The following is a 24,611-nucleotide window of genomic DNA, read 5'->3' as shown; positions in this document are numbered from 1 at the left end:
GCCATTCCCCAACTCTCTGTGAATGGGACTCATGGACATGGATCAGTGAGCTTTGATGAGTGAGCTTTGATCAGTGGTTGTTGATCAATGGTCATGAGAATTTGCATATTAATGATCAAGGATCAGACCTCGCAGCACATTGTTCCTTCAGTGGGCTGGTTTCAGTCATTATGCAAATGTGCTGTTTATAAGATTGAAACCTGCAGTCAGCTGAGACTGAAGACGTCACTTGGATGATGATGAAACGTTTCTCCCACTGAAAACGTTACGTCCAGAATCAACTTTTGGGGATTTCCTTACCTGGATGATTGAGCATGCATCAATGATAATGGATTGGATTTATATAGCGCTTTTCAAGGCACCCAAAGCACTTTACAATACCACTATTCATTCACTCTCACATTCACACACTGGTGGAGGCAGCTACAGTTGTAGCCACAGCTGCCCTGGGGCGCACTGACAGAGGCGAGGCTGCCATATCATGCCAACGGGCCCTCTGGCCAACACCAGTAGGCGATAGGGTAAATGTGTCACTCCTATTTAGCTTTTAGATGAGGTTAAAGGCAATCATTGTTTGTTGTTTCCTTGGTTTCTGTGTTTGGGTTCTTGTATCGTTCATCATGTGTTAGGTCTGTTAAGCTTGTGTTGTCATGTCTATTTTCAGTGTTTCCTGTTTTATTTTGTGTTCTTTGTTCATTGTATTTAGTTTTACTTCCCCTGTCCTGTCATTAGGCTCATGTCAGTCAGCTGGTCCCCCATGTGTTCCCACTTCCCCTAATCACCTCCTGTGTATTTAAGTCCTCTGTTTTCAGTGTGTCATTGTCAGATCGTCGGCGTTGTTTCCAGGCCAAGAGTGCATGTCACGTTGTTTCATGTTAGGTCCATGTTCCTGTTGTAGGTTTTTATTTAATTTAGCTCACCCAGTTTAGTTTTTTTATTAGTCTTGCTTTTTGCCTTTTGCTTGCAGTTATTTTGCCAGCCTCGATAAACGGCTCGTGTTTGGTTATTCAAGTCACGTTTCACGTTTCGTTTCGTCTGCATTTGGGTCCACCTTTCACTCTACACGCTGATTGTGACAACAACAGTCTACTCAAGGTGTTTTATATTGTAAGTTAAAGACCCTACAATAATCCAATAATCTTATGGTTTTCCATTATAAACCAACCTGATAAGTGCCAAGTGTACAGTGTAGCAGTCACAAGGCATTTGATTGCTTTAATACACATCTTAGAAGCTTGATGCCTTCGATGCTTGTTGCCTCCTGGGAACACGAGGCGGGTCTGAGCCCGCGCTGGAGTGATGGCACAGTGGCAGGATGGCTGCTGTGTTGCCTGGGATTACTGCTTATCCCCTACCCAACGCTGTTGCTGGTCACGTGCTCTACAATGTTGTACTGTGGACATGTATGTGCTTTCTGTGCAGAGGAGGTTTTTTGTTTCCTGTTCTCATGCTGTCCTCCTGTAGCCCAGCATGAGCAGAGGTCTTTTTTTTTTTTTTTTCCCTCTTGTACTTTCCCATTGTAGTGTACATTTCTGTGTGTGTGTGTGTGTGTGTGTGTGTGTGTGTGTGTGTGTGGGTGGGGTCATTCCACTGCATGTGGCGAATAAAATTTGAACTTGATTCTAATAGGAACCCCTGCTGTATTCATAAACTTCCCTTTTCTGTCAGTATTTTAGATGTCACCAGGGATCAACAGTTACATTTGGGCCTAGAGCGCTACTGAAGATCTGGAGTGTGAACCACTAATGGAGAATTATACATAGACAATGTTTGTATCCCAGTTGATGCCAAAAATTAGGTCCATAGGTATTTGGAAAGCCACAGTTTTTGTCATTTTTCCTCACTAGACCACCACGGTGGATTCAAGCAGTCTAACAAAGGCATTGCACTACATTTTTTAGAAGTTACAGCCATTTATATACATAGTGCACCATTTTCAGGCTCAAAAATGAGCAATTGACTGACAAACAGTTTTATGGCCAGGTAAGACCTGCTTGTCAGTCAATTCCAAGACAAACCAGATAAAAGGTCATCAAAGAAAACATTCGCAAGCTGGTTCCACTGGCAGCCATTCATGCCAGTGGCATAACAATGTCTGCATGTCATGTATAACAGGTAATGTGGTATGCTGCCTCTTTCTTCATTTTTCTTCCCATGATTTCTGTAGATTAATCTTAGTTCATCTGCCCCATTGTGCAGGTTCTTTTATGTTTTCTGGCAAAGTCTGATCTTATCTGGCCTTCTAGCTCTAGAGTGTCAACAGTGAGTAGCACCTTGTTGTAAAACCTCCTGTATTTAAATTCATGAAAGTACCTGTTGATTGTGAAAGTCTCACAGGAGGCAGCATGTGAAACTTGACACAGTCTTGTCGAATTTTGGGGGAAGGGTTAGGCTTGTATTTGGTTAACTGCCTGAACCTTTTCCAGATCAGTCGTTAGCTGAAAAGTGTTGTAGTCATTAAGTGTCTTCGAGTTTTTAAACCTAGCCTTGACTTAGCCTTGAACCAGGGCTCGGCATTATTATAACTCACCCTGCTGTGTGATGGTATGCAGCTGTCATCACGGAAGTTGGACGTCACAGCATTTGTATACTAAATCAGACTGTTGGATCGCAGTTCTCCCATTCAGTGAAGTCCAGACACGCCTGCATATTCTTTATAGCCTTATTAATCCACTCCTTAAATGTCTTTGCAGCAAGTTTAGAAAGTTTTAGTTCATGCCTGTATGCAGGGATCAGTCCACCAGTCCCATGATCCAGCCATAACTTTAAGCGCTTAGACGTGTTGCTATGACGACAACCACACAGGTTAAGTAGCAGGATTGTAATGGAAAACCAGTCGATCCGAGTCGAGTTATAGCGATCCATGGCGAGTCAGAGTAGGAACTAATGGACGAGAGGGCTAAATAAACCTTCACTTAGACCAACGTGTTCTGTTGAGATAATAAAATACCGTAAGGTCTTTAGAATATGATGTACCCCGTTACGTACAACTTTGTATGCGACAAGATTGATTTTGAATTCAGCACTTGATAACCATGTCTGTCTGAACAAAACATTACTAACTCTTCAACAGAGTCACCATTGCCCCACCAGAGAAAACAGGCCCACTGTATGCAAATGGTGAATGCATAGTGTCACTCAGCTCCTGCCCCCTCCTTTGTTGGGAGATTGCAGTTGTTAACAGATTGTTAAATGGCATCCTCTCCCCAAGTGTTATTAAGAGGTGGAGTGACTTTACTTTTGACTGGCTACCATTACAAAATATATCAGATTTTGTGAGGCGAGGACTGTACATTGCTTTGTGAACAAACCACGGATCACTACTACCTGAAAAACTGTTTAATAAAAAAACAAAAGAAACCCTTCAGGTCAGAAAAAATGGAAAAAACTGAACATACAGCATACAAAAAAGGGGTGAGCCAACTCTGAAGCTGAAAGGCTTCAACATGAGGGCCAAAATGTTGAAGTTCTTCTTTTAGTTTGTGGTGAGCTCCTAAGGGACAAGAATAAAATCAGAATCAAGGGTTTTATTGCCAAATGTTGAGCGGGTTTACAACATTAAGAAATTGCTGCGATGCTTCAGTGCAAACATACTGTTATAAATTACGCTTAAATAGACATGAAAATAAGAATAAGAATTAAAAGTGCTAAGTAGATAGATATATACATGAGTGCAGGTGGTGATCAGTGCCAAACATGGAATGATGCAGTGACACAGCGTAGGGTCATGTGTTAGTGGTGGGAACAGTCATACGGTTATTGTTCATGAGTCCAACAGCAGAGGGGAAGAAACTGTTCTTATGGCGAGAGGTTCTGGTGCGAATGGACCGGAGCCTCCTGCCTGAGGGGAGCAGGTCAAACAGACTGTGTCCAGGGTGAGAAGGGTCAGCTGAGATCTGAGCTGCACGCCGCAATGTCCTGGAGGTGTACAGGTCCTGCAGAGATGGGAGTCTGCAGCCAATCACCTTCTCAGCAGAGCGCACAACACGCTGCAGTCTCTGTTTGTCCCTGATAGTGGCTCCAGACGTTCAACCTCCCTCCTGTAGGCAGACTCATCCCCGTCTGAGATGAGTCCAATAACGGTGGTGTCATCTGCAAACTTGATTAGCTTGACAGACTGGTGGGTGGAGGTGCAGCAGTTAGTGTACAAGGAGAAGAGCAGAGGAGAAAGAACACAGCCCTGAGGGGAGCCGGTGCTGATGGTCCGGGAGTCCGAGACATTCTTTCCCAGCCTCACGTGCTGCTTCCTGTCCGTCAGGAAGTCAGTGATCCACCGGCAGATGGGATCAGGCACATTCATCTGGGAAAGCTTGTCTCGGAGATGGTCTGGAAGGATGGTGTTGAAGGCAGAGCTGAAGTCCACAAACAGGATCCTGGCGTAGGTTCCTGGGGAGTCCAGATGCTGCAGGATGAAGTGTAGGGCCATGTTGATGGCGTCATCTACAGACCTGTTGGCTCTGTATGCAAACTGCAGGGGGTCCAGGAGGGGGGCCGTGAGGGTCTTGAGATAGGAGAGAACCAGGCGCTCAAATGACTTCATGACCACAGATGTCAGAGCCACGGGTCTGTAGTCATTTAGTCCAGTGATCCTTGGTTTCTTGGGGACAGGGATTATGGTGGAGGACTTGAAGCAGGCAGGCACATGACATGCCTGCAGTGAGGAGTTGAAAATGCCAGAAAACACTGGGGCCAGCTCGTTTGCACAGTGTCTGAGGGTGGCAGGAGACACATCGTCTGGGCCGGGAGCTTTTCGAGCATTCAGACTCTTAAACTGCTTCCTCACATCTGCTTCATGAATATGAAGAGTTGTGGTGGGAGGAGGTGGTGTGAAATCCTCTTTTGTGTGGGGTGAGGAGGGGGGTGTTGTAGGTGAAGTGTATGAAGGTGGTGATGGCTCTATGGAGGGGGGAGAGGTGGGGGAATGAGTGTCCAAAGCTGGTGACACCAACATGATTACGTGACATCCTCTTTCTTTGTTTGCGTAACCTGTAGGGTTCAACAAGGTTCCGTCCTGGGTCCATTATTATTTTCCTTTTATACGTTTTTGCTAGCCAGTATCATTCAAACTTTTTCTGGCAATTCTTGTAATTTGTATGCTGACGACATTCAGCTGTACACATCTTTTAAGCCTGATCAGCTGGATAGGTTGTCCACTCCAGTTGATGGTTTATCCTGGATTTCTCCAATAACCTGATTATTTTGAACTCTGGCAAGATTGAGGCCATGTTTGGGATCTTTAGTGTCTTTCTTTGAACTATAAAACATTGCTTATGCATTTAGATCATTGCACCTCAATTACTCTACCACTGTTTTTCAGCTTATACAAATCCTCTGTCACTCCTCCAGGCAATGCAAAATGCTGCAGAACTCTACAGAACGAGCTCACATTGCCCCTATTTTATTCTCTTTACATCGGCTCTCAAGTGTTTTTAGAATTCATTTTTAAAAGTCTGACACTTATAAACAGAGTCCTAAAGGGACAAGCTCCAGATCACCTATCTCAACTTGTTATTAAACACACTTCTTAAGCTCAAAATCTATTAGTTGTCTCTCATAGAAGACTGAAGACTCAGGGTAACAGCCTTTCAGTCTATTGTACCAAGATTAAGCTTTTCTGTTTAATCAGGCATTAGGGTTAGGGTTGCTAACATTTTTTGTTATTTACATTTTAATTTATTTTTATTCAGTTTTACCGTGGTTCTCTTTGCATATTGTGTTTTAATTGTTGTGCAGCGTGACTTTAATGTCTGTGAAAATCACCATATAAAAAGATGGTACTAACTTCAAAAATAGCAGTCAGGTAAAATTACCTGCGACCTTCTTTTGCTAGTTACACGGATCAAGGAAAGGTGAGCAGGAGGATCCATAGGGATAAGGAAATGGAAGGCATGATGTACAGAGTCTGACTGCATTTGCACACTGCTCCTGAAAAACATGACGATGGATGTCATTAACATGGATCTGCTTTAGTGAAACTGCACTGATCCAAACATGGACTACGAAAGGCCAAATTCAGATACTTTTTTGTAAATATGTTTTTGTAATGGTTAATCCTCCAGTATGCACAAGCTCTTGAATTAAAATGATACTATCAATGCTTAAATAGAATTTTTGTAATTATCCATTTGACTTATTTTAATTTACTGAGAGTTTTATTTACTATTTTGCAAATAAACCTGGAAAAAATTGTGAGGCACATTTGATTAACACGCCAAATTACAGCTATTTACTTTCAGTTCTGAACATAAAAATTACTTTTAGTGACCAAAATGTTAATTAAACACACTGGACCTTAATTAAACCCAGTATACCAGCTCAAATTTGACTATAAAAGCATGAATTCACTTATTTTTGAAAATATTTATGATTTCTAAAGTGTTTATTTTCTTGTTTTTATGACAGGTGGTCTAATACATTTAGTAAGCACTGTATATATTCTTTACACAAGGCAACAAGTTCATACACTACCAGCCAAGAGTTTGCATACACCTCATTTAATGGTTTTTCTTTATTTTGACTTTTTTCTACATTATAGTTACAAACTGAAGACATCAAATATATGAAGCAAGATACATGGAATTTTGTAGCAAAGACAAATTGATAAATAACTCTAAATATGTCTTATATTTAGATTCCTGAAGGTAGCCACCGTTGCTTTGTTCACAGTGCTGCAAACCCTTGTCTTCTCTCAGTGAGCTTCATGATGTAGACATGGTTTTCACTTCACAGGTGTGCTTGTCAGGGTTCGTTTGTGGACTTTCTTGCCTTCTTAATGGGGATGGGATCAGTTGTGTTGTGCAGAAGTCAGGCTGGTACACAGCTGACAGCCCTATTTGACAACTGTTAGAATTCATATTATGGCAAGAACCAATCAGCTAAGTAAAGAGAAACAGCAGTCCATCATTGCTTTAGGAAGTGAAGGTCAGTCAGTCTGGAAAATTGCTAAACTTGTGTCTCTCTAAGTGCAGTTGCCAAAAACCATCAAGCACTACGACAAAACTGGCTCACGTGAGGTCTGCCCCAAGAAAGGAAGACCAAGAGTCGCCTCTGCTGCTGAGGATAAACTCATTTGAGTCAGCAGCCTCAGAAATTGCAAGTTAACAGCACCTCGAGCCCAGATAAATGCCACAGAGTTCCAGTGGCAGACGCATCTCTACATCAACTGTTCAGAGGAGACTGTACCAATCAGGTCTTTATGGTCAAACAGATGCTAAAAAAAAAACATTTAGGAAAAGCAACAAGTAGAAGAGATTTTTTTGGACAAAGAAACACAGGGAATTTGAGTTCAAATTTGAGATCTTTGGCTCCACCCACCGTGTCTTTGTGCCACCCAGAAAAGGTGACTGGATGGTCTTTACATTTATGGTTCCCACTGTGAAGCATGGAGGAGGAGGTGTGATGGTGTGGGGGGTGCTTTGCTGGTGACACTGTTGGGGATTGATTCAAAATTGAAGGCTCACCAATCCAACATGGCTACCACATGCCATCCCATCCAGTCTGCATTTAGTTGACCATCATTTATTTTTCAACAGGACAATGACCCCCAAACACACCTCCACGCTCTGCAAGGGCTATTTGACCAAGAAGGAGAGTCCTCCACGGTCACCTGACCTAATCCCATGGACCACAGAGTGAAGGCAAAAGGGCTGAAAATTGCTCAGCATCTCTGGGAAAACCATTTCAGGTGACGACCTCATGAAGGTCATCGGGAGAATGCCAAGCAATAATCAAAGCAAAGGGTGGCTTTTTTTGAAGAATCAAAAATATAAAACAGGTTTTCAGTTATTTCACTTTTTGTTTACTACATAATTTCATGTGTTCATTCAGTTTTGGTGCCTTCAGTGAGAATCTACAATGTAAATAGTCATGAAAATAGAGAGAAAACATTAAATGAAAATCTGTGTCCAAACTTTAATGTGGTTTGGACACGCAGGTTTAATATAATCTGGTATAACCTTTTATAAAGGTTTATCAGATGGATCCTCTGCTAATTAGGGTAATAAAGAAAGCATTCAGTCATGTGTTTACGCTTGTTTAGCTCTTATTACTGATACCATCAATATACACCCAGGTAGCCAGGAGTGTTCCTAAGCAAATTTGACTATCTGAATGTTGCCCGGACCTTTGTACATTAAGATATTTGCAGAGATTAGTTTGATGTTGAGCATGGTGGCCCAATGTGACAAACAGGACAATACAGGGTGTCAAAAAACTGAAAAAGAATTATCACGTATGCTTTAATAGATTTAAACTACCGTTGATCTACAGTGAACTTTAAGTGATGGGTTTCAGTTGGTGGGAAAAAATATACAAGTCAAACCGTTGTCAATTATACTTTTTTTTTAATAAAAGAGGAATTACACAATTGTTATTATAAAAGCATGGATCACAATGATAATGAACACTGAGAATGTAATAAAACTCAAAAACACTTGAACTGGAATATGACTAATTCCCACACAGATGAGGATTAAATTAAAAGGCAAAAGGAAAACAGCCATAAAGACATGTCAAACAACTTTAGGATAATGAATATATAACAGACTGCACAGCAGCTTTAGCTGCAATATAAGGAAAGTAAGTGTTGGTGCTCCAGAAGGGGCCATTCCCTACTGAGTATGAACACCAGTTACCATGTTTTATATTTATAGGTCTATAAACCATAAAATCTGAGTGACCCAAAACATATATATGTATATATACATATACACACACGTGTAATAAAAACTGGGGCAACCAAAACCTACAAATGTGATCATAGGTCTAGCACCTTGTACACTGTGAACACATAATAAACAACACACATATGCTGTCGTAAAGTAAAACAGATCTGAGAAGTCTCAGGACAGAAGATTGCTTACGTTTGATTATTTTGAAAAATATACAACAGGTTTGAATTGTCTATGAGTCACCATTGTCATGGCAGGAAAATACTTCTATTACAGGAATTGACCAGTTTAGGTTGCTTCTACCTTCTCTAGATTACTCTCATAGGTGAAGCTTTAAACCTTGAGAGAAAAAAAGTCACACAAGAAAACTCAAGTCAATCACACAAAGAAAAGGAAAAAAAAGATCACATTACTAATTACAGAGCCAAATTGAATAAAAACCAAAAAATTATCTTGATTCTTCAGGACGTTCGTTTTGCGCTTTAAAGTAAAATGACACCGTAAAGTATTAGGGTACTTTTTTTAGTGCATCATCATCATCCTTACGTCTGGATTAGTAGATATACTCTAAATTTTAGCCTTAAGCTCTGTAACATTTCACTTCACACAGATGTACAACTGGCAGACTTTTGTATCTCTGCAAGACTCAGTGATTAATATCATATCTGAACTGATAACACAGCTGAGTGTCTGCCCAGGTTCCATTATTTACACTTTGCAGTAGTTTTTTGTTTTTTAAATTGGTTCACCAATCAAAGTTATCAATGATTAATTAAAAAATACAACATGGTTCCAAAGAGTAGATTTTGCAAAGAGTAGCTAAACGCAGAACTACAAAACCAGCTGCTGACATGAAAAGTAACATTTTTCCAGCTAAAATTTGGAGGAGCTTTTAAAACTGGACAAACCTTTTAGACGGCTATTAGTGTTGAAATGTTCATTTTTTTAGACACAGCACACAGTCATCTACACAATCGGCCATGTTAACAAACATGAAGTGATTGGGGCGCCTTCAAAGATGCAAATTATTTTAAAAATACAAATAAATAATGACTCAACTGGAAACTTATTGCCCCAAATTTGACCTAATTAGAACTGTCAATTAGACATTTTCATTCTTTTCAGTCACAAGGAATGACATCTTACAAAATGTCATTATAAATATTTAATCATACTTAACACCAGCATATACAAAACATCTGGGTCCCACCAAAGAGGTTTTGGCTGGAAAATCACAAGGACTGTTTAACCAGTATTTTTTAACTGTTATTAAAGTGGGGTTTAATTCGCACAGGCATGAAATACATTTATGTGTCAAATAGCAGGAAATGCAAACTTTTCTGTTTAAAAAAAGGAAAACACTGCCTTAAATATGAACTTCTCTCCCCAAAGGCCAATTTTAAGGCAGGAAAAAGTCTGAATACCCATCACTGCACCTATTTCAGGTGGCAGCATGGAAGCCCATAAAATTTCACTGATGCAACGTAAAAAAAAAATAAATAAAAACTTTATCCTTTTTTAAATAAACAGCATGCATTAATGACATATCCACTGGTCTCTCAACCTTCAGAAACAGTACTTAATATCTGTGTTTTTGACTGCAATCTATAACGGCATTCAGTCCATTTTCATTGACTCAAAGCAGTCAAACAGCATTGCACTTGAATAGTTCATATTATACATATAAGACAATGTTCAGTGATACTCAGACGTCCATATTTTTTACTCTTATTCTCCCATAAAGAAAATAATTGGCTTGAGATTTTGTCAGTTTTTGACCTTAAACATCTCTTTACTGTAATACTAACTGCTTCCTCATAGATGTATACTTCTTTCCATTGATGAATTGTCCAATACATTCATGGAAACACTCGGACGGTGCAACCCATCACCTCATATTTTTGACCCATCACTTTGCTCAGTCTCATTTTCAAGATTTGGCACTTTGGAACCACTTCAGAAGCTCCTGTGTTTGCAAAAGGATCAGCTCTCGTTCTCTGTGCAGAGCCGCGAGGCTTCGGATGATTGAGCACTACCACCGGCTGGTTTGGACCCGGTCGTTTCACTGGTTGGTCCACTTTCAGCGGCATTGGGTAAATGACTGTACAGTCAGTTACACTGTCCACAGGTACCTGAGTCTTATATTTGGATATTCTAAGTTTCAGTCCCTTCTTGGTTTGTTTCCACACGCCCACTTGCACCCTCTTCAGGGTGACAGTCAGAAACTTTGAGTCCTGCTCACTTTTGACCATTTGCTCAAGAGGTTCTTCAGTTTCAGATGCCTTTGCGTGTTCTGCAACATTAGATTCTTCGTGTGTTGAAGATTTTGAAGCAGGACTGTGACTGGATTTATTATCATCTGGTGGTAGAGGGATCTTTTTTTCCTCTTTGATATCAACATGGTTGTGGGTCAGTGCAGGAGAGTGATGAACCCCCTTATTGTGGTCTTTTGCTTCTACAGGCTCCGTCAATAACGACTCACGGATGAAGGATTTGTTTTTTGTTTCCACCTGAGGGCTGGGCCCTAATGTCAGGGTCTTGTCCATGTGCTCAGTGTTTGTTATCTTAACTTGATCTTGAGTCGTACTGACAGAACTGCTACTTTTATCCATCACTATGCCTCGCAAAGCCATTACCAATGGCTGAATGGGACCTTGGGCGTCCTCTGGCTGCTGACTCAATGAAAACACAGAGGATATGATGGGGAAGCTCTCAGGTTCTGAAACGTCCCTCTCTTTTGCCAGCTCATTTAGTCTGACTTCCGGCATCCAAGTTGAGCTCTTTGACTTGGCATGATTTGAAAAAACAGGAGTTTTGACTGAAACAAGCTTGTTTATAGTCTTGGGTAATGAAAAAGACTGAGTTGGAACATTATCCTTACTGACGAGACATATTGGTGGTCTCACTTGGACAGTTGGAACAATGGAACTTCTTATGGAGGGAGAAGTTGATTTAATCCTGTCCTGGTTCGAGGGTGCCACTTCTTTGATTGGTTTTGAAGCAGTGCTACTCTTGAAGCAGATGTTCCCGGGTTCCACCTTCATAGCCACCGGCATATCCTGCATGTTTTTCGTGTCACCCGCTCTCCTGGATGGAACACTCTTGGGGTACTCTGGAAGTAAGGTCTTTCTCTCATCCATCACTCTCTGAGAAACCATGCTGCTTGGATGCAGGCTGGTGGTGTTCAACCTGCTGGTGACCCTGTTGGAGATAACTGGAAGAGGAGCTACGTGGCTCACCGGTGCTGTTTGCGTAACTCTGATCCCACTGTTTACCCCTTCTCTTACAGGACTGATGATATTTTTGGGAAACTTATTAGGAATGACTACGTTAGACTCCAAGTTGATTATTTCCGGTGATACCCTTTTCAGTCCACTCTTTTCTTTGCTCACTGGAGTCACTGGGAGATTGTTGGAAATACTGACCGGGACAACAGCGGGGCGCTCTACATTCACCATCTTTGTGTCACATGATTTCCTGTTAATAGTGCTCGTGCCCATACTCCCAGGCCGCACCGTGTTGGTGTGATTGATTAATGTAGATGACAATGGCTTCCCCAGCGCTGTGTTTTGAGAAACTGTCATCCTCGTGTCCTTTATCACTGACTCGTTTTCTTGTTGGGAAACGAGCCTGAGCTTTAGTTCTTTTGTCCCATTTACAGTTTTCACCTCAACGAGTTCAACCAAGCAGCCAGCAGGAATTGTTACTTCTTCTGGCAGAGAAACTGTGAGAGCTCTATTGTGCTGAATGAGTCCATTCAAAGGGGAAAGACGTTCTGGGTTGCCATTAGTGACATTCGATACCTTCGTTTCCAGTGTTTTTGCTCTCTGTTCGTCTTTTCCCAGTCTGACAGCAGGTACACTCGGGCTAGGTACCGTCACCCGAACAACCGGCCGAAGCGACGACGGATCGGCAGCGTGCAGGCTTGTTAAGGCACTGGGGACGGGGTCCTGCGGATTTTTCGTCACACCAGGCTTAGCAGGTACCTGAATAATGCTTTTATTATGCAAACGTTCAATGTGCTTAAAAAGGCACAGCCTCCTCATGTAGCCCTGTCCACAGTGAGGACATTTGAATGGATACTTCGAAGTGTGTCGTTTCAGGTGCGCGTTTAACTCCGCCTCACTATAGGAAATATCGTTGCAATAAAAACAGTAAAACCGTGTCCCCATATGCTCAACCATATGCTTCTCCAACGCTGAGGCATCTGTAGACGCAAATCCACATTTCTCACAATACCTCACGTTTGAAGTGGTTAACACGCGATCCAGTGACAAATTTGGATGTCCACCATTCACAGAGGATGGCATGCTTTGATAGCTGACAGGCTTCATAATGAGAAGTGAGGTGTTCTGGCCATCTGGCAGTAATTCTCACAATTTCAGAGGCTGACGTGACACCCTGAAGTAAACATCCATCTTCACCTGATGTCCAGGGTTCATGTCCGGGGAAAGCAGACACTGATGCACCTGTCAACGATGTCTCTCCCTGTGAAAGGAACATAAGAAAAACAAAAACATTAACAAACAAATGATTGACCTAAGCTCACTGTGTACTATGCTTACACTAGGACGAGGCCTGTGAAGCCCCTCCTCTCACGCACAGCTCATGCAGCATTTTCAGCTCCCGCAAATATTTATTTGGCTGTGCGCGCGTGTAGGCAAATCAAAACAATACAGCAAAATAAAATGCAATTAATCAAACTCATTGCACTGGTCTGTATTTGCATTTTTCTCCGTGCGCGCTGAGCTTTCTTCCTTTGAACGTGACGAAAAGGCCCTACCTAACTACAACGGGGGGTTGCGGAGACGACGGCCAACATTACAACTGTTTATATTTGCAACAGAGTTAAATGCCTCATACGCACCTGATTGCCGTGTTACGAAACAGCGATTTGGTCGGTGATATCTTTTTCAATAAAATGAATTTTAAAAAATCCACTCTTTGAACGTGATACTAACGCTTGTCAACGCCACCAACCGAGCCGCTTTGGGTTAGCTTGTCGTTAGCCATCTGCAGCTACCAAAAACAATGGCGGAAGAAAGCTGTTCTGGTTTTCAAAATAAGAGCACGCTAAGTTAAAAATATAGCTGATTCAACATGTTTAGAAATCTTGGCGATGACAAATTCTGTGTCCTTCGTTTTCAGTCAGATCATCAGCAAATAATATTTAACACAACAAAGAAACTATTAATATTTTATTTATTGAACGTTTTTTAATGTAAACAATGTCTGTGAAGGTTCTCAGTAATGTAAACAATATAACACAGTGGCTGCCACAGTATAAGACCTGTATTAACAGGCAGATAACACTGATGATTTAAGTGCAATAAAGAAGAACAAAAACACCAGAGAGCTGAAAATAATATATGGCAGGAAAAACATCAGAACATCTTTTAGGTTCAATAAAAGACAAAATACAACAAATTTCAACCAATAAAAATAAATTAAGTTAAGAAAATATTGATCAATTTTGTGACAAATATGGTAAATTAGAAATAGAAAACCTGGCACCTATGTTAATGCATGGGATTGTTTAAAGATTCAAACCCTTTTGGATTGATTTTAAAAAATATATTTTTGTGAACTCACAGTAAGACTGACATCATCTTACATGACAATGTCGAGAGATTTAATAACATGTAGCATCTAGTGGTGAAGATAGTTCATCCTGCTAGGCATGAATTTTTGTGCACTGTCTGATGTGGCTCACAATCTTACCACTGACTGAATGTACGAGGGCATTTTGGGTTATTGTGCAAATATATTAATTTGCTGGAAGCCTGCAAATAAAAATATGTGTTAAAACACAGCAAAGTTTGGTTTTCTGTCCAATTGCATGTTATTAATGTGCATGGAAATTATGTGCTAAACAGGTGAATAAACTGATTAAATGGCCAGTGATAAACAGGGACAGTCCTCGCTTGGTTTCCTTCCAAAAATGTCAGAAGTAAGGCTGATAAGCGCAAATACAAATTATATTACAGTAAATGCAAAGTCATGGATGATTATTGGCTGTTAGAGCAACTCTCAAGGTTGTCAGCTGCCATAAAACTAAAATAAAGAGGAAGTAACGAGAGCATGTAATTGATCTGTCCAGCAGCATGTCAAAAGCAATTGCCAGGCAGAAACTGTGTTCCTGCTGCTTGTGCATGTATCCATTTTCAGCAGCTCAATATGAAGTGGACAAACTGACATAGTTTTAAATATATGGGGTTTTTTTAATCGTTGGATGGAAATCCTTTGCCTGCATTTGGTGATTGCAGAATCTCTTTCCCTTGGGAAATGCTCGGGTTGCTTTTTCAGCACGCTTTGGGTCACGATGTCCAACCGGTTTTGCAGCATCTGCAATATACACAAGTGAACTGGTTACACTGGGTCACTAGTACAGGCCAATACCATAATATTGTCTCCACCATATCATTTTGGTACAGTTTAATCTTGATTTCATCTGTCCAAAGAATCTTTTCAGAGCTGTGCAGGCTCTTCTGGCATTCGTGAAGTTGCCTTTTGATTGCAGACTTTGACAATCATACACATACCCCCTTGCTGGTATTCTTGGTTCTTTAGATGCTTTGAAGTTGTTTTTCTTAACCGTAGAAAAAAATATTGCAAATAATGAATATAATTAGAATAATGTATTTGTCTTGTGTGGTGTTTGAGTGGATTATTTGGCCACTACTAACATTTGTGCTATTTTTCTGAGAGATTTATTTGGGTTTTTGAGCCTGTAGATGGCCTTCTTGTTAAGCTATAAAAGAGTCAGTTGAAATGTATTAATTTGTCATGCACTGCCATGGTCTGCACTTCATTGGCATCTTGTGTAATTTAAAATCCATTAAAAATAAAGAAAAGAAAATGATATCACAGTCCAAAACATTATGGCCTCGACTGCTGTCTAATTCTTCGTTTCCTTTAGGCGTTATCTCACAAAGTAATATAATGCATGCTGCTACTCGAGTGTACTCTTGTTTTGAAAGGCCCTGTGAGAAGTGTAACTTCATCATTTGTTTTTCTTGACAGGCTGAGCGCAACGGACCTGTGATTCTGAAAGAAATACCACGCAAATCTGCCACATCTCCCCCTGTTATTTACGCCAAATCTCCCACAAAAACAACGCAAGGCTTTGGAGGATCTACGCTACTCTTCAAATTTGGCGTCTTCCACCATCACAGTTTTACGGTTTTTACCTGTCGGTTGGTTTTTCCATTATCTCGCACAAGGACTGATTATTTTAGACACGACCAGGCAGCAGTTTGCTAAATCGGGGCAATGTAGAGGGGAGGGGGCTCACCCAGTGACCCAGGAAATGCTTTGACGCTTTTGTGTGTGCTGTAATAAAGTCAAACAACACGCGTTTATCAGCTTGCAGTGGCTGTCAGAGAGAGGCAAAAGGCACCCCGAGGATAGCTCTGATTAAAATGCCATAAAAGCAGTTAGAAACATGCTGTTCACAAGAGTCTGCAGACTGTTTCCTAGTATGTCAGTATCACTGGCATTACCGAGGTGAGTACTCCAGTAAGTTTGTGGCAAACAACGGCTTTACTGATGTGTGTTTAGCGTTTCTGAATATTGTCACGATGCTCACTTTATATCCTTAAATCTGGAGTCGCCAGTGCCTGATCTCCTCAAATATCCTTAAATATTTCCATCAAACCCTCGATGCATGAAAATGCTCTGATTTATTCATGTTTTTGAAGCCACCATACTGTCGCTCATGGGAGGATCATCATGACTATTGTCAGAACAGTTTCTGGGATTTGCACACCATTGTTGCAATTCACAATGACACAGCAGTGGCTTTCACTGACCCTCCCACTCCCCGGTCTGCCCGACACATAGGCCCTGCCTTCCTGCGCCCTTCCTGGTTATGGCACTATTAAAACAGCTGGCCCGGACTCGAGCTCCGTGCTGGTTTCTTCTCAGGAAACAGTTTTTCTTGTCACTTTGCAGACGCGGAGTTATCAGTAGCGGGATGGCCTCAGACCCGTCGGAGATAACCCGGTTCGACTTTCTGGTGGTCGGCGGCGGGTCTGGAGGTCTGGCCGGGGCTCGGCGGGCGGCGGAGCTCGGAGCAGCTACCGCCGTGATCGAGAGTCACAAACTCGGAGGTACCTGCGTGAGTAAAAATAATAATAAAAAATCAATCAGACATGCCTCCCTGCTGCTGTCACCTCTTCAGCATGTACACGCACACTCACACACACAGACACGTTAGTTACCAGATTCACTGCGAAACCTCCCGACTCCTTTTTTGTGTGTCTGACAAACATTGTGGGTTTGAGGTACAAAGCAGCCGATGAGGTTATAAACTGTAACTCATTCCTGTTGCCTTGAGCTGAATCTGTTGTAACGGAGGCATTTTGAAATGATCTGCACAAGGCCTCAATATGAGGAAGAAAGAAGTGGTTTTAAATGCGTTAGGCCTGTCTGTGCTGACTATTAGTTAAATCAGGCCTCTATAGTTTTTTTTTCTTCAGTTAAAACATCAGGGGAAGAAATGGCTACCAAAACCTTTCAGTCCAATGGTTTTGGCATAAACCACACAAAGCCACAGTGAAAAACAGTGTGGTTACATTTGCATATATTTTCCTTATTGATAAGTGAATGCTGGTGTTGTATTACTTTACAGCCATATGAATGCGCCTGACCTAATCTTTTACATCTTTTCCTTTTGTAAAATGTTGGTTTTATGAAACACACTGACACAGCATTGCATTTTTTGATACTGCAGTTCTTTTGCTTTGCACTACATAAATATTCTTCCTGTCACTGCAGCTTTAGTCTAAAATGTATCTCTTCCATAATCTATCTGTATCACTGCTACTTGACCAGCTTTCACTCAATTCATTTGTTCTGCTTTCTTTCCTTTTTTCAGGTCAATGTTGGTTGTGTCCCTAAGAAGGTACCTTTTTCTTTACACTTATTATAATAATATTATTATAATAAAAGGTTTTGCATGTACACTTCTCAAAGTTCAAGTTCTCAAAGCCAGCTCTTTTTGTTCTTCTTCTCAGGTGATGTGGAATGCAGCAGTTCATGCCGAATATCTGCACGATCATGGTGATTATGGCTTTGAAACTGGAGACGTTCATTTCAGTTGGGAGTAAGTTACAGTTTCTGCTAGTGTCTACTTGATTTTTATCTTCTTTTTTTTTTTCTTTTTTCCTTTTTTGCAACTGCAATGAACTCTTTTAAAAGCTGTCTTGGTTTTTCCTGGTACAAAGAAGCATTCATTTCTCCCACAACCTCTCAGTCAGTTACTTTGTGTTGCTTAACTTTAGCCCACTTCTCTATCTCTGTGCACAATGAAGTTGGGCAAAAATGACTGTTGAAGATAAGCCTTCCTGAAGGGAGTGGTTGACTACATTTACAACATGAGGAAACCTTTTCAAAATATAACATTAGTGTGAGAGGAATGTGCTGGGATTGGGGTGTGCCTGCATGGATTACAGTAGAGTACTAAGTGCTCCACAAACATCTTCAGTGTGCAAAGAATCCCAGGGGTTAAAGTGGGATTTAGCAGGTGGGAGTTGTAGTGATGCAGTGTGGGGAAAGAGTTACTTAGAAATAAGTCACAATTTGTATTGTGAGCTCCAATTTTCTTTTTGTACAGGCTGTGATCAGCTGACTTGTTGCTACTCTGAGATTCACTGCTGTTTATTTATTTAGCAAACTAAATACAACTGGATATAACCAGGTGTTAAATTTGTTTTTCTTCATCAAACTTGTATTTTTCTACCATCACAGAGACTATAGGAGAGGTCTAACAGTTTATGCTTTTTATGATTCATTTTCTAGAAATGGCAACACAAGGGTGATACAAGACAAGTATTCTTTGTGATGATGGTTTATTAACACAACATATTTTAGCTGGTTGAATAATTTATATTATGTTTTTGCAGAACCCTAAAAGCCAAGAGGGATGCGTACGTCAGTCACCTAAATCGCATTTATCGCAACAATCTTGACAAAGTAAGTGTCAGATGAATTCTGCTCTTTTGGTTTCTGTTCTTTTCAAATGTAATTGCTGTGCAAAAGAAAAAAAAAACTCATATGTGCTCTATTTCAGGCTAAAATCCAAACCATTCAAGGTTATGCCAGGTTTATAAATGATGCTGAGCCGACTGTGGAAGTCAATGGAAGAAAATATACAGCACCTCACATCCTCATCGCCACTGGAGGGCAACCTTCTGTTCTGAGTGATGCAGAAGTTCCAGGTAAAACATGCTATACGTTGTTTTACCAGTGAGCATCAGTCAGATGTGTAGAAGATGACAGCTGTTGTGTTTGTTGACAATTTCAGGGGCAAGCCTGGGCATTACCAGTGATGGCTTCTTTGAACTTGAAACACTGCCAAAGTAAGCTTGTCATACATACTGATGTTAATGGGAGACCGTCAGAACCATGTAGGTCTGTGATTATAGTATTTGTTTTTTCCTACAGACGCAGTTTGGTTGTGGGTGCTGGTTATATTGCAGTGGAGATGGCGGGCATTCTTTCCACCTTAGGGTCCAAAACATCCCTCATTATTCGACAGACGGGAGTAAGAAAAATGACAACACAGAATCACAATATGACTGTTCTTAGAAGCGTGGAGCCATGTGGTCATATGTGTACTCTCGTATTCTGTCTGTAGGTTTTGAGGAACTTTGACGCCTTTATAAGTGCAAACTGCACCAAAGAACTGCAAAACTCTGGTATAGATTTGTGGAAGAACTCTCAGGTGAAGTCTGTGAGTAAAACGGACAAGGGGCTGGAGGTGACGGTGGTTACCAAAGACCCAGAGAAGAAGAATGACGAGGAGAAGATCAGTACCATCCAGGGAGTGGACTGCCTTCTCTGGGCCATCGGCAGGCAGCCCAATACAGGTGGACTGAACATCGGCGAGATGGTAACAGTTTACCTGTGATTTTTATCTGTAGATTGGATAGTGTAATGTGCAAATACTTATTATTATTATTATTATTATTGTTGTTATTTTATTTATTGGGAGATATTATGTGCTACTTACATGTAGCACTGAGCAGTAAGACACTACCGCTGCATAATTGTCCTTATAGATCATAACAGGACGGCAGATGTCTTTCGATAACTGTGTCTTAGGCACACATACCAACATGAAACTGCTTTCCACAAATAATAATAAAATATTTTATAATTTAAGGCTTGTATGCAAAAAACTGGTATCCCAAAAAAAGCTGACTTAAGCCTTAATAACAGATAATCTGGGAACACGACTGGACAGCTTCCACATGCTACTACTTTGTTGAAGGTGATGCATGAAATTCTGGCATAAATACTTGATAAATGAAGGCGGGGCAGCAAAGTCTCAGTTACGCCAACGTCTTCTTTTGACTGTCTTTGATCCGTCTACCGAGCTTAGATTTGAGGGATGTGTAATAACATCGTTTGAATCATTTGTTATATGAAGGAAGAATGAATGACTTGTCAAAGCAGCAGTTTAACCAGCTCTTTTCAAAAACCTAAAAACATGTTGAATGTTCTCACGCTTTAAGACTTTGAGGCCCGTCTCTCTTTTGTCTGTTCTGCTTTACATTTAATCCTCCAGTTTAGCTGAGTCATCGTTATTTCTTGCCCCACACGGGATTTCTCTTCTCAGTCGCATGTCTCTTATTCACTGTCAGTATCATACATGAGGAAGCACACAGAAAGAGGCAAAACATGCACTACCTTTCCTTAAAACCATTATTCATCCGAACTGTGTTTCTCTACAATACTCTCTCTTAGAGAAGGATGGGAGTTTTGGGAGGTTTCTTTTGAGACGTTAATGTTAAGGGAAAGCTGAAGACAGTTCCAAGAATAATAACCAGTTCAAAGGGAACTAGGAGAAAACATGGGCCTAATCTGTTTTAATCTCCACGGTTCACATTTTTACTCGTTTCTAAGACGTGAAACAGTTTTTCTTTTCTTTCTTTGTCAGGGTGTGGATACAGATGAAAGAGGCCACATCATCGTGGATGAGTTTCAGAACACCAGTCGATCGGGGATCTACGCTGTCGGGGATGTTTGTGGCAGAGCTCTTCTCACACCTGGTAGAACCCAACTTTTCTTTATCCACTTTTTGTGTCTGTGTGTGTTCTTTCCAACCTGTTTCCCGATGTTGTAACTATTTTTCCATGTACTTAGTATTGCTGAGTGAAGCCTGGTGATATTAAAGGTTTCTGGGTCTATGTTTAATAGCTCTGAATGGATTTTATTGCTATATAGAGGATATTTGAATATCAAAGCTGTGAAGGCTGCAGATGAGTGCACTGACAGGACATTATCAGATCTTATGTGTAAGTCGCTTTGTGAGAATGGACAACGTCTCTCTGTGTCTATTAGAGGAAAGACCTACCTCAAGTTTAAAACCACACACACTTCATACACTGGTGACTCCAAATAACAGCACTGAAATGCCAGGTTTGCATTTTTGTGACCTCACCCATGGTTTTGGGTGATTACAGGGGATACATAATTTTGTGAAGTGGCTTTTTCAAGAGACTTGTGCATATTAAAAATATGTTTTTAAATAGGAAAACTTTAAATAACAAGTCTCCAGAAATTTGTCCTATACAAACGTGATCTTGGAGTCTGAGTCTGTTGTGTTTACAACCGTCGGGTTTCTTGCGCGTGGGAGGGTCAGGCGCTCAGACAGGAAGGCTTTTCAGGTGTGACTCAGGCTCACCGATTGCTCGTGTGGGTAAACAAAGAAAACAGTATTCAGACAAGGATTTGGTCCCAAATGTCCCCAGCTCTGAAATCCTTTTTGAGAGTCTATTATTTATCTATATTTAGTGGATCAATTGGTCTTTTTCAGTAACTTCTGAAGAGGGCAGGGTGAAATGATGAATGCTGATTAAAACCAAAAAAATCAATTCTTCATCTCTGTAGTTAACAAAAAACTCTTATTTGAGGTCAAAGCTTTAATACAAAAGAGTAAAAGAAAACTTTGAGTGACCAAGGTTTCTTGACAAAACATGTTGGTATCCTGGTGAAGTTCTTCTCCTGGTGCCTTTTTTCTACTTCTGTATTTTGAAGTGTTTGAGTTTTGTTTTTTTTAAACCTATTTTTAATATAAAATGCCCTTTTGTGGGCATTTTGAGTGTTAGCAGCATTCTGATGAGGTTTTCATGTGTTGGGACAGTTGCCATTGCTGCAGGCAGAAAGCTGGCGCACAGACTGTTTGAAGGAAAGAAGGACTCCAAGTTGGACTACACCTGTATTCCCACTGTGGTGTTCAGCCACCCACCAATCGGCACGGTGGGCCTCACAGAGGGTGAGTAGAACAATAAAAAACACATCTCGGTGGGTTTAACTCAGTTTCTGTGGCCGGCTTTCATTTAATCGTTTATCTTATGCGCTATTCCCATTTTTACTCAGCAAGATGTAAAACTGTCCTTACTTTTGATAATGTTCGTGTCACAGAGGAGGCCATTAAAACCAGAGGGAAGGAGAATGTGAAGATTTACAAGACTTCTTTCACACCAATGTATCACGCTATCACCAGCAGGAAGAGTCAGTGCATCATGAAGCTGGTGTGTGTGGGCAAAGAGGAGAAGGTAAGTGTCATCTCTTCTCCAGACAACAGGCTCTAAATAAATGTGACTCTAGCACATTATTACTGTCACCTAAATTTATGAAATAGTGAATATTTTAATGAATATCTTCTTGACGATTTATTTCTATTATTTAAACAACAAAAGGAGGTTCTTCTCTAAATCATCTTAACGTTGAAGTGCATTATTTTTATTCGTAAACAACCACATTTGGGCTAAGACATCACCAGTAAATGTTAGCGTATGGGGCCTTTTTCCCCCAACCAGTAATACAGGAGCTCTTCATATTAGGGCTGCCACAAACGATTATTTTGATAGTCGACTAGTCACCGATTATTTTTGCGATTAGTCGACTAATCACATCATCATCCATTGGACGTAAAACTACAGCTTATTGCACCAGCAGCATCTGCTCTTATATAACTATCATTAGCTTACAGCTTTAAGTGTTTAAGGTGCTAACTAAAAATAAAGACAAGATGATAGTTTATTAAAGTTTAATGAAATTTGCAGATTGTTTCGGTGAAGTTTAATAAACTCCTTGCTATCTAAAATATAACAGGACACCGGAGTAAATTCTCGAGCATCTCACACTTCTGATAATCAGCTGTCTGCTTGACATTTATTCAGCTGTGCAAAAACTATAACTTTAATCTCAGCCAAACCGATTTACTCAGGAACAAATAAAATACTAAAAAAAGCCAAACAACAACATTGTTAAGTTATCTAAGTGACTCATATATCATGTTTAACCTGAGCAGCGAAAGACGGCGGTGGGTTTGAAGATGATCTGCCGGGAGTCCGCTGTTCTCACGGCTCTAGTTAGCCTAGCCCCCGGCTAGCTATCGAGCTAGTGGGTAACAGACGTCTCTGAAAACGTCGGAGCGCTTTTGAAAATATGCGGTGTCTTGATAAACTGAGCAGATATTTGAGGTTTACACAGCTACATTCTCGCCTGAAAATATGTTAAACGTTTATTTTGTGACCCAGAAAGAATAATAAGAGTAACATTAAAACTAACTAGCTGCCGCCATTGTTGGAAGCTGCGCTGGGCCGCGCTATGAATTCTGGGACACAGCTTCTTCTTCTTCGGGGTTTAACGGCAGCTGGCATCCTTGTACATGCAGTGCTGCCATCTTCTGTTTCAGTCCGTTATTACACTCTTAAATCCTGCTACTTATTCCTGCGTCTTTTGTGATCTTACAAAGCTTCAAACGACGCGTCGACTATTAAATTAGTCATCGACAATTTTAATAGTCGACGTAATCGTGGCAGCCCTACGTCATATGTTGTAAGCAATTGTTTTCTACACTTTCACAGCTATATGTACCAGGATTGAAGAATAGATTTGAGACTTTCCAAAAAAATAACTTGGAAGTACTTAAACTAATACAGGAGGCAGTCCTGAAGCCATCTTTAAGTGTCATTAAAGCCTCTACTAAAATCTTTTTTACAATCTTCGCAGGTGGTAGGGCTGCACATGCAGGGCCTTGGCTGTGATGAAATGCTACAAGGATTTGCCGTGGCCATCAAGATGGGTGCTACCAAAGCAGACTTTGACAAGACAGTCGCCATTCACCCCACCTCATCCGAGGAGTTTGTCACGATGCGTTAATGCAAAAACAAACTCACCGAGGCATCCCCCACCCGCTACGCCTCTTGCTTCCCTGTACGACCAGCAACACAGACAAGCATACCAGGACAGAGTCACGCCTTCGAACTGCTCTCGCATCAGCTTGACGACTTGCTTTGTTAACCAGCCTACATGCTTCCATTTTTCTCTCATTTAAGTGGCCTTATTTGTACGCAGTGTTTCACTTTTTTTTCTCATTTTTAACTAAATGGACCAAGACCAAGTTATGGTCTTCCTAGACTGTACTGTGGTTCCTGAGTATGGGTTGAAAACTCTGGATTCCATTTTAATGATTGTGAAATGGAAGTGATGCATCTGCAGGTATTTTTGTCAAGAGATTGCTGGGAAGTCAAAAGACCTCTCTCCTAGTGTATGTGTTTGATTTGTCAGTCATTCGTCACATGAATATAATAAGCACTGCTTGTTCTTTAAGGCACCTATTCCCTACCAATGCAGGGTCATGACATGTATCTACTGTACTGTTAAGAAAAAAAAAAACAATAAACCTGCAGATTTTTTTTTCTTAAATGTTGTGATTTTTATTTCTTATTCAGTGACTAAATTCTGTGGTTGATTGGGCAATAAATGAAGCGCTTCTCCTATTTGGGTAGAGGGAATAAATCCCCACTCAAACTAAAGAGAGATACTTCCTGTTTCAGGTTAAAAAGTGACTTTCAGAATTTAATTATTGTAAAAAGTATGATGAAACTGGATATTATTTGTCAACAAAATACCCTTGCTGTTTAG

At 40.8% G+C, this 24,611-nt stretch overlaps 2 protein-coding genes across 7 annotated transcripts; one reads left to right on the top strand and one right to left on the bottom strand.

Annotated features, from left to right (window-relative positions):
* Positions 1-837: 837 nt before the first annotated feature.
* On the top strand, positions 838-24,392 carry gsr (glutathione reductase). Of its 6 annotated transcripts, none has more exons than XM_026146782.1 (14): positions 838-1,107; positions 15,693-16,175; positions 16,623-16,788; positions 17,548-17,574; positions 17,687-17,775; positions 18,575-18,644; positions 18,742-18,889; positions 18,976-19,030; positions 19,116-19,215; positions 19,309-19,563; positions 20,614-20,725; positions 21,820-21,951; positions 22,101-22,234; positions 23,697-24,392. In XM_026146782.1, exons 2-14 carry the CDS (start codon positions 16,114-16,116, stop codon positions 23,844-23,846), a joined length of 1,500 nt encoding a protein of 499 aa, XP_026002567.1. In that variant the 5' UTR covers positions 838-1,107; positions 15,693-16,113; the 3' UTR covers positions 23,847-24,392. The 6 variants fall into 6 exon arrangements, with proteins under 6 accessions (XP_026002567.1, XP_026002596.1, XP_026002577.1 ...); XM_026146811.1 differs by having other exon boundaries at positions 924-1,107; positions 15,693-15,865; XM_026146792.1 differs by lacking the exon at positions 838-1,107 and adding an exon at positions 12,589-12,651 and having other exon boundaries at positions 15,693-15,865.
* On the bottom strand, positions 9,820-13,711 carry znf518b (zinc finger protein 518B). The gene is made up of 2 exons (XM_026146751.1): positions 13,537-13,711; positions 9,820-13,157 (listed from the first exon to the last, which is right to left on the bottom strand). Exon 2 carries the CDS (start codon positions 13,001-13,003, stop codon positions 10,529-10,531), a length of 2,475 nt encoding a protein of 824 aa, XP_026002536.1. The 5' UTR covers positions 13,004-13,157; positions 13,537-13,711; the 3' UTR covers positions 9,820-10,528.
* Positions 24,393-24,611: the final 219 nt, after the last annotated feature.

The sequence above is a fragment of the Astatotilapia calliptera genome, chromosome 2, assembly GCF_900246225.1.
Source record: "Astatotilapia calliptera chromosome 2, fAstCal1.2, whole genome shotgun sequence".
Taxonomy (NCBI): Eukaryota; Metazoa; Chordata; class Actinopteri; order Cichliformes; family Cichlidae; genus Astatotilapia; species Astatotilapia calliptera.
This window is presented reverse-complemented; position numbering and strand designations above follow the sequence as displayed.

Coding starts and splice junctions, on each gene's coding strand:
- gsr (XM_026146765.1), top strand. CDS start 16,540: ATGGCACTATTAAAACAGCTGGCCCGGACTCGAGCTCCGTGCTGGTTT. Junction 17,776..18,574: donor GACGTTCATTTCAGTTGGGA/GTAAGTTACAGT, acceptor ATGTTTTTGCAG/AACCCTAAAAGCCAAGAGGG. Junction 20,726..21,819: donor CAGAGCTCTTCTCACACCTG/GTAGAACCCAAC, acceptor GTGTTGGGACAG/TTGCCATTGCTGCAGGCAGA.
- znf518b (XM_026146751.1), bottom strand. CDS start 13,003: ATGAAGCCTGTCAGCTATCAAAGCATGCCATCCTCTGTGAATGGTGGA.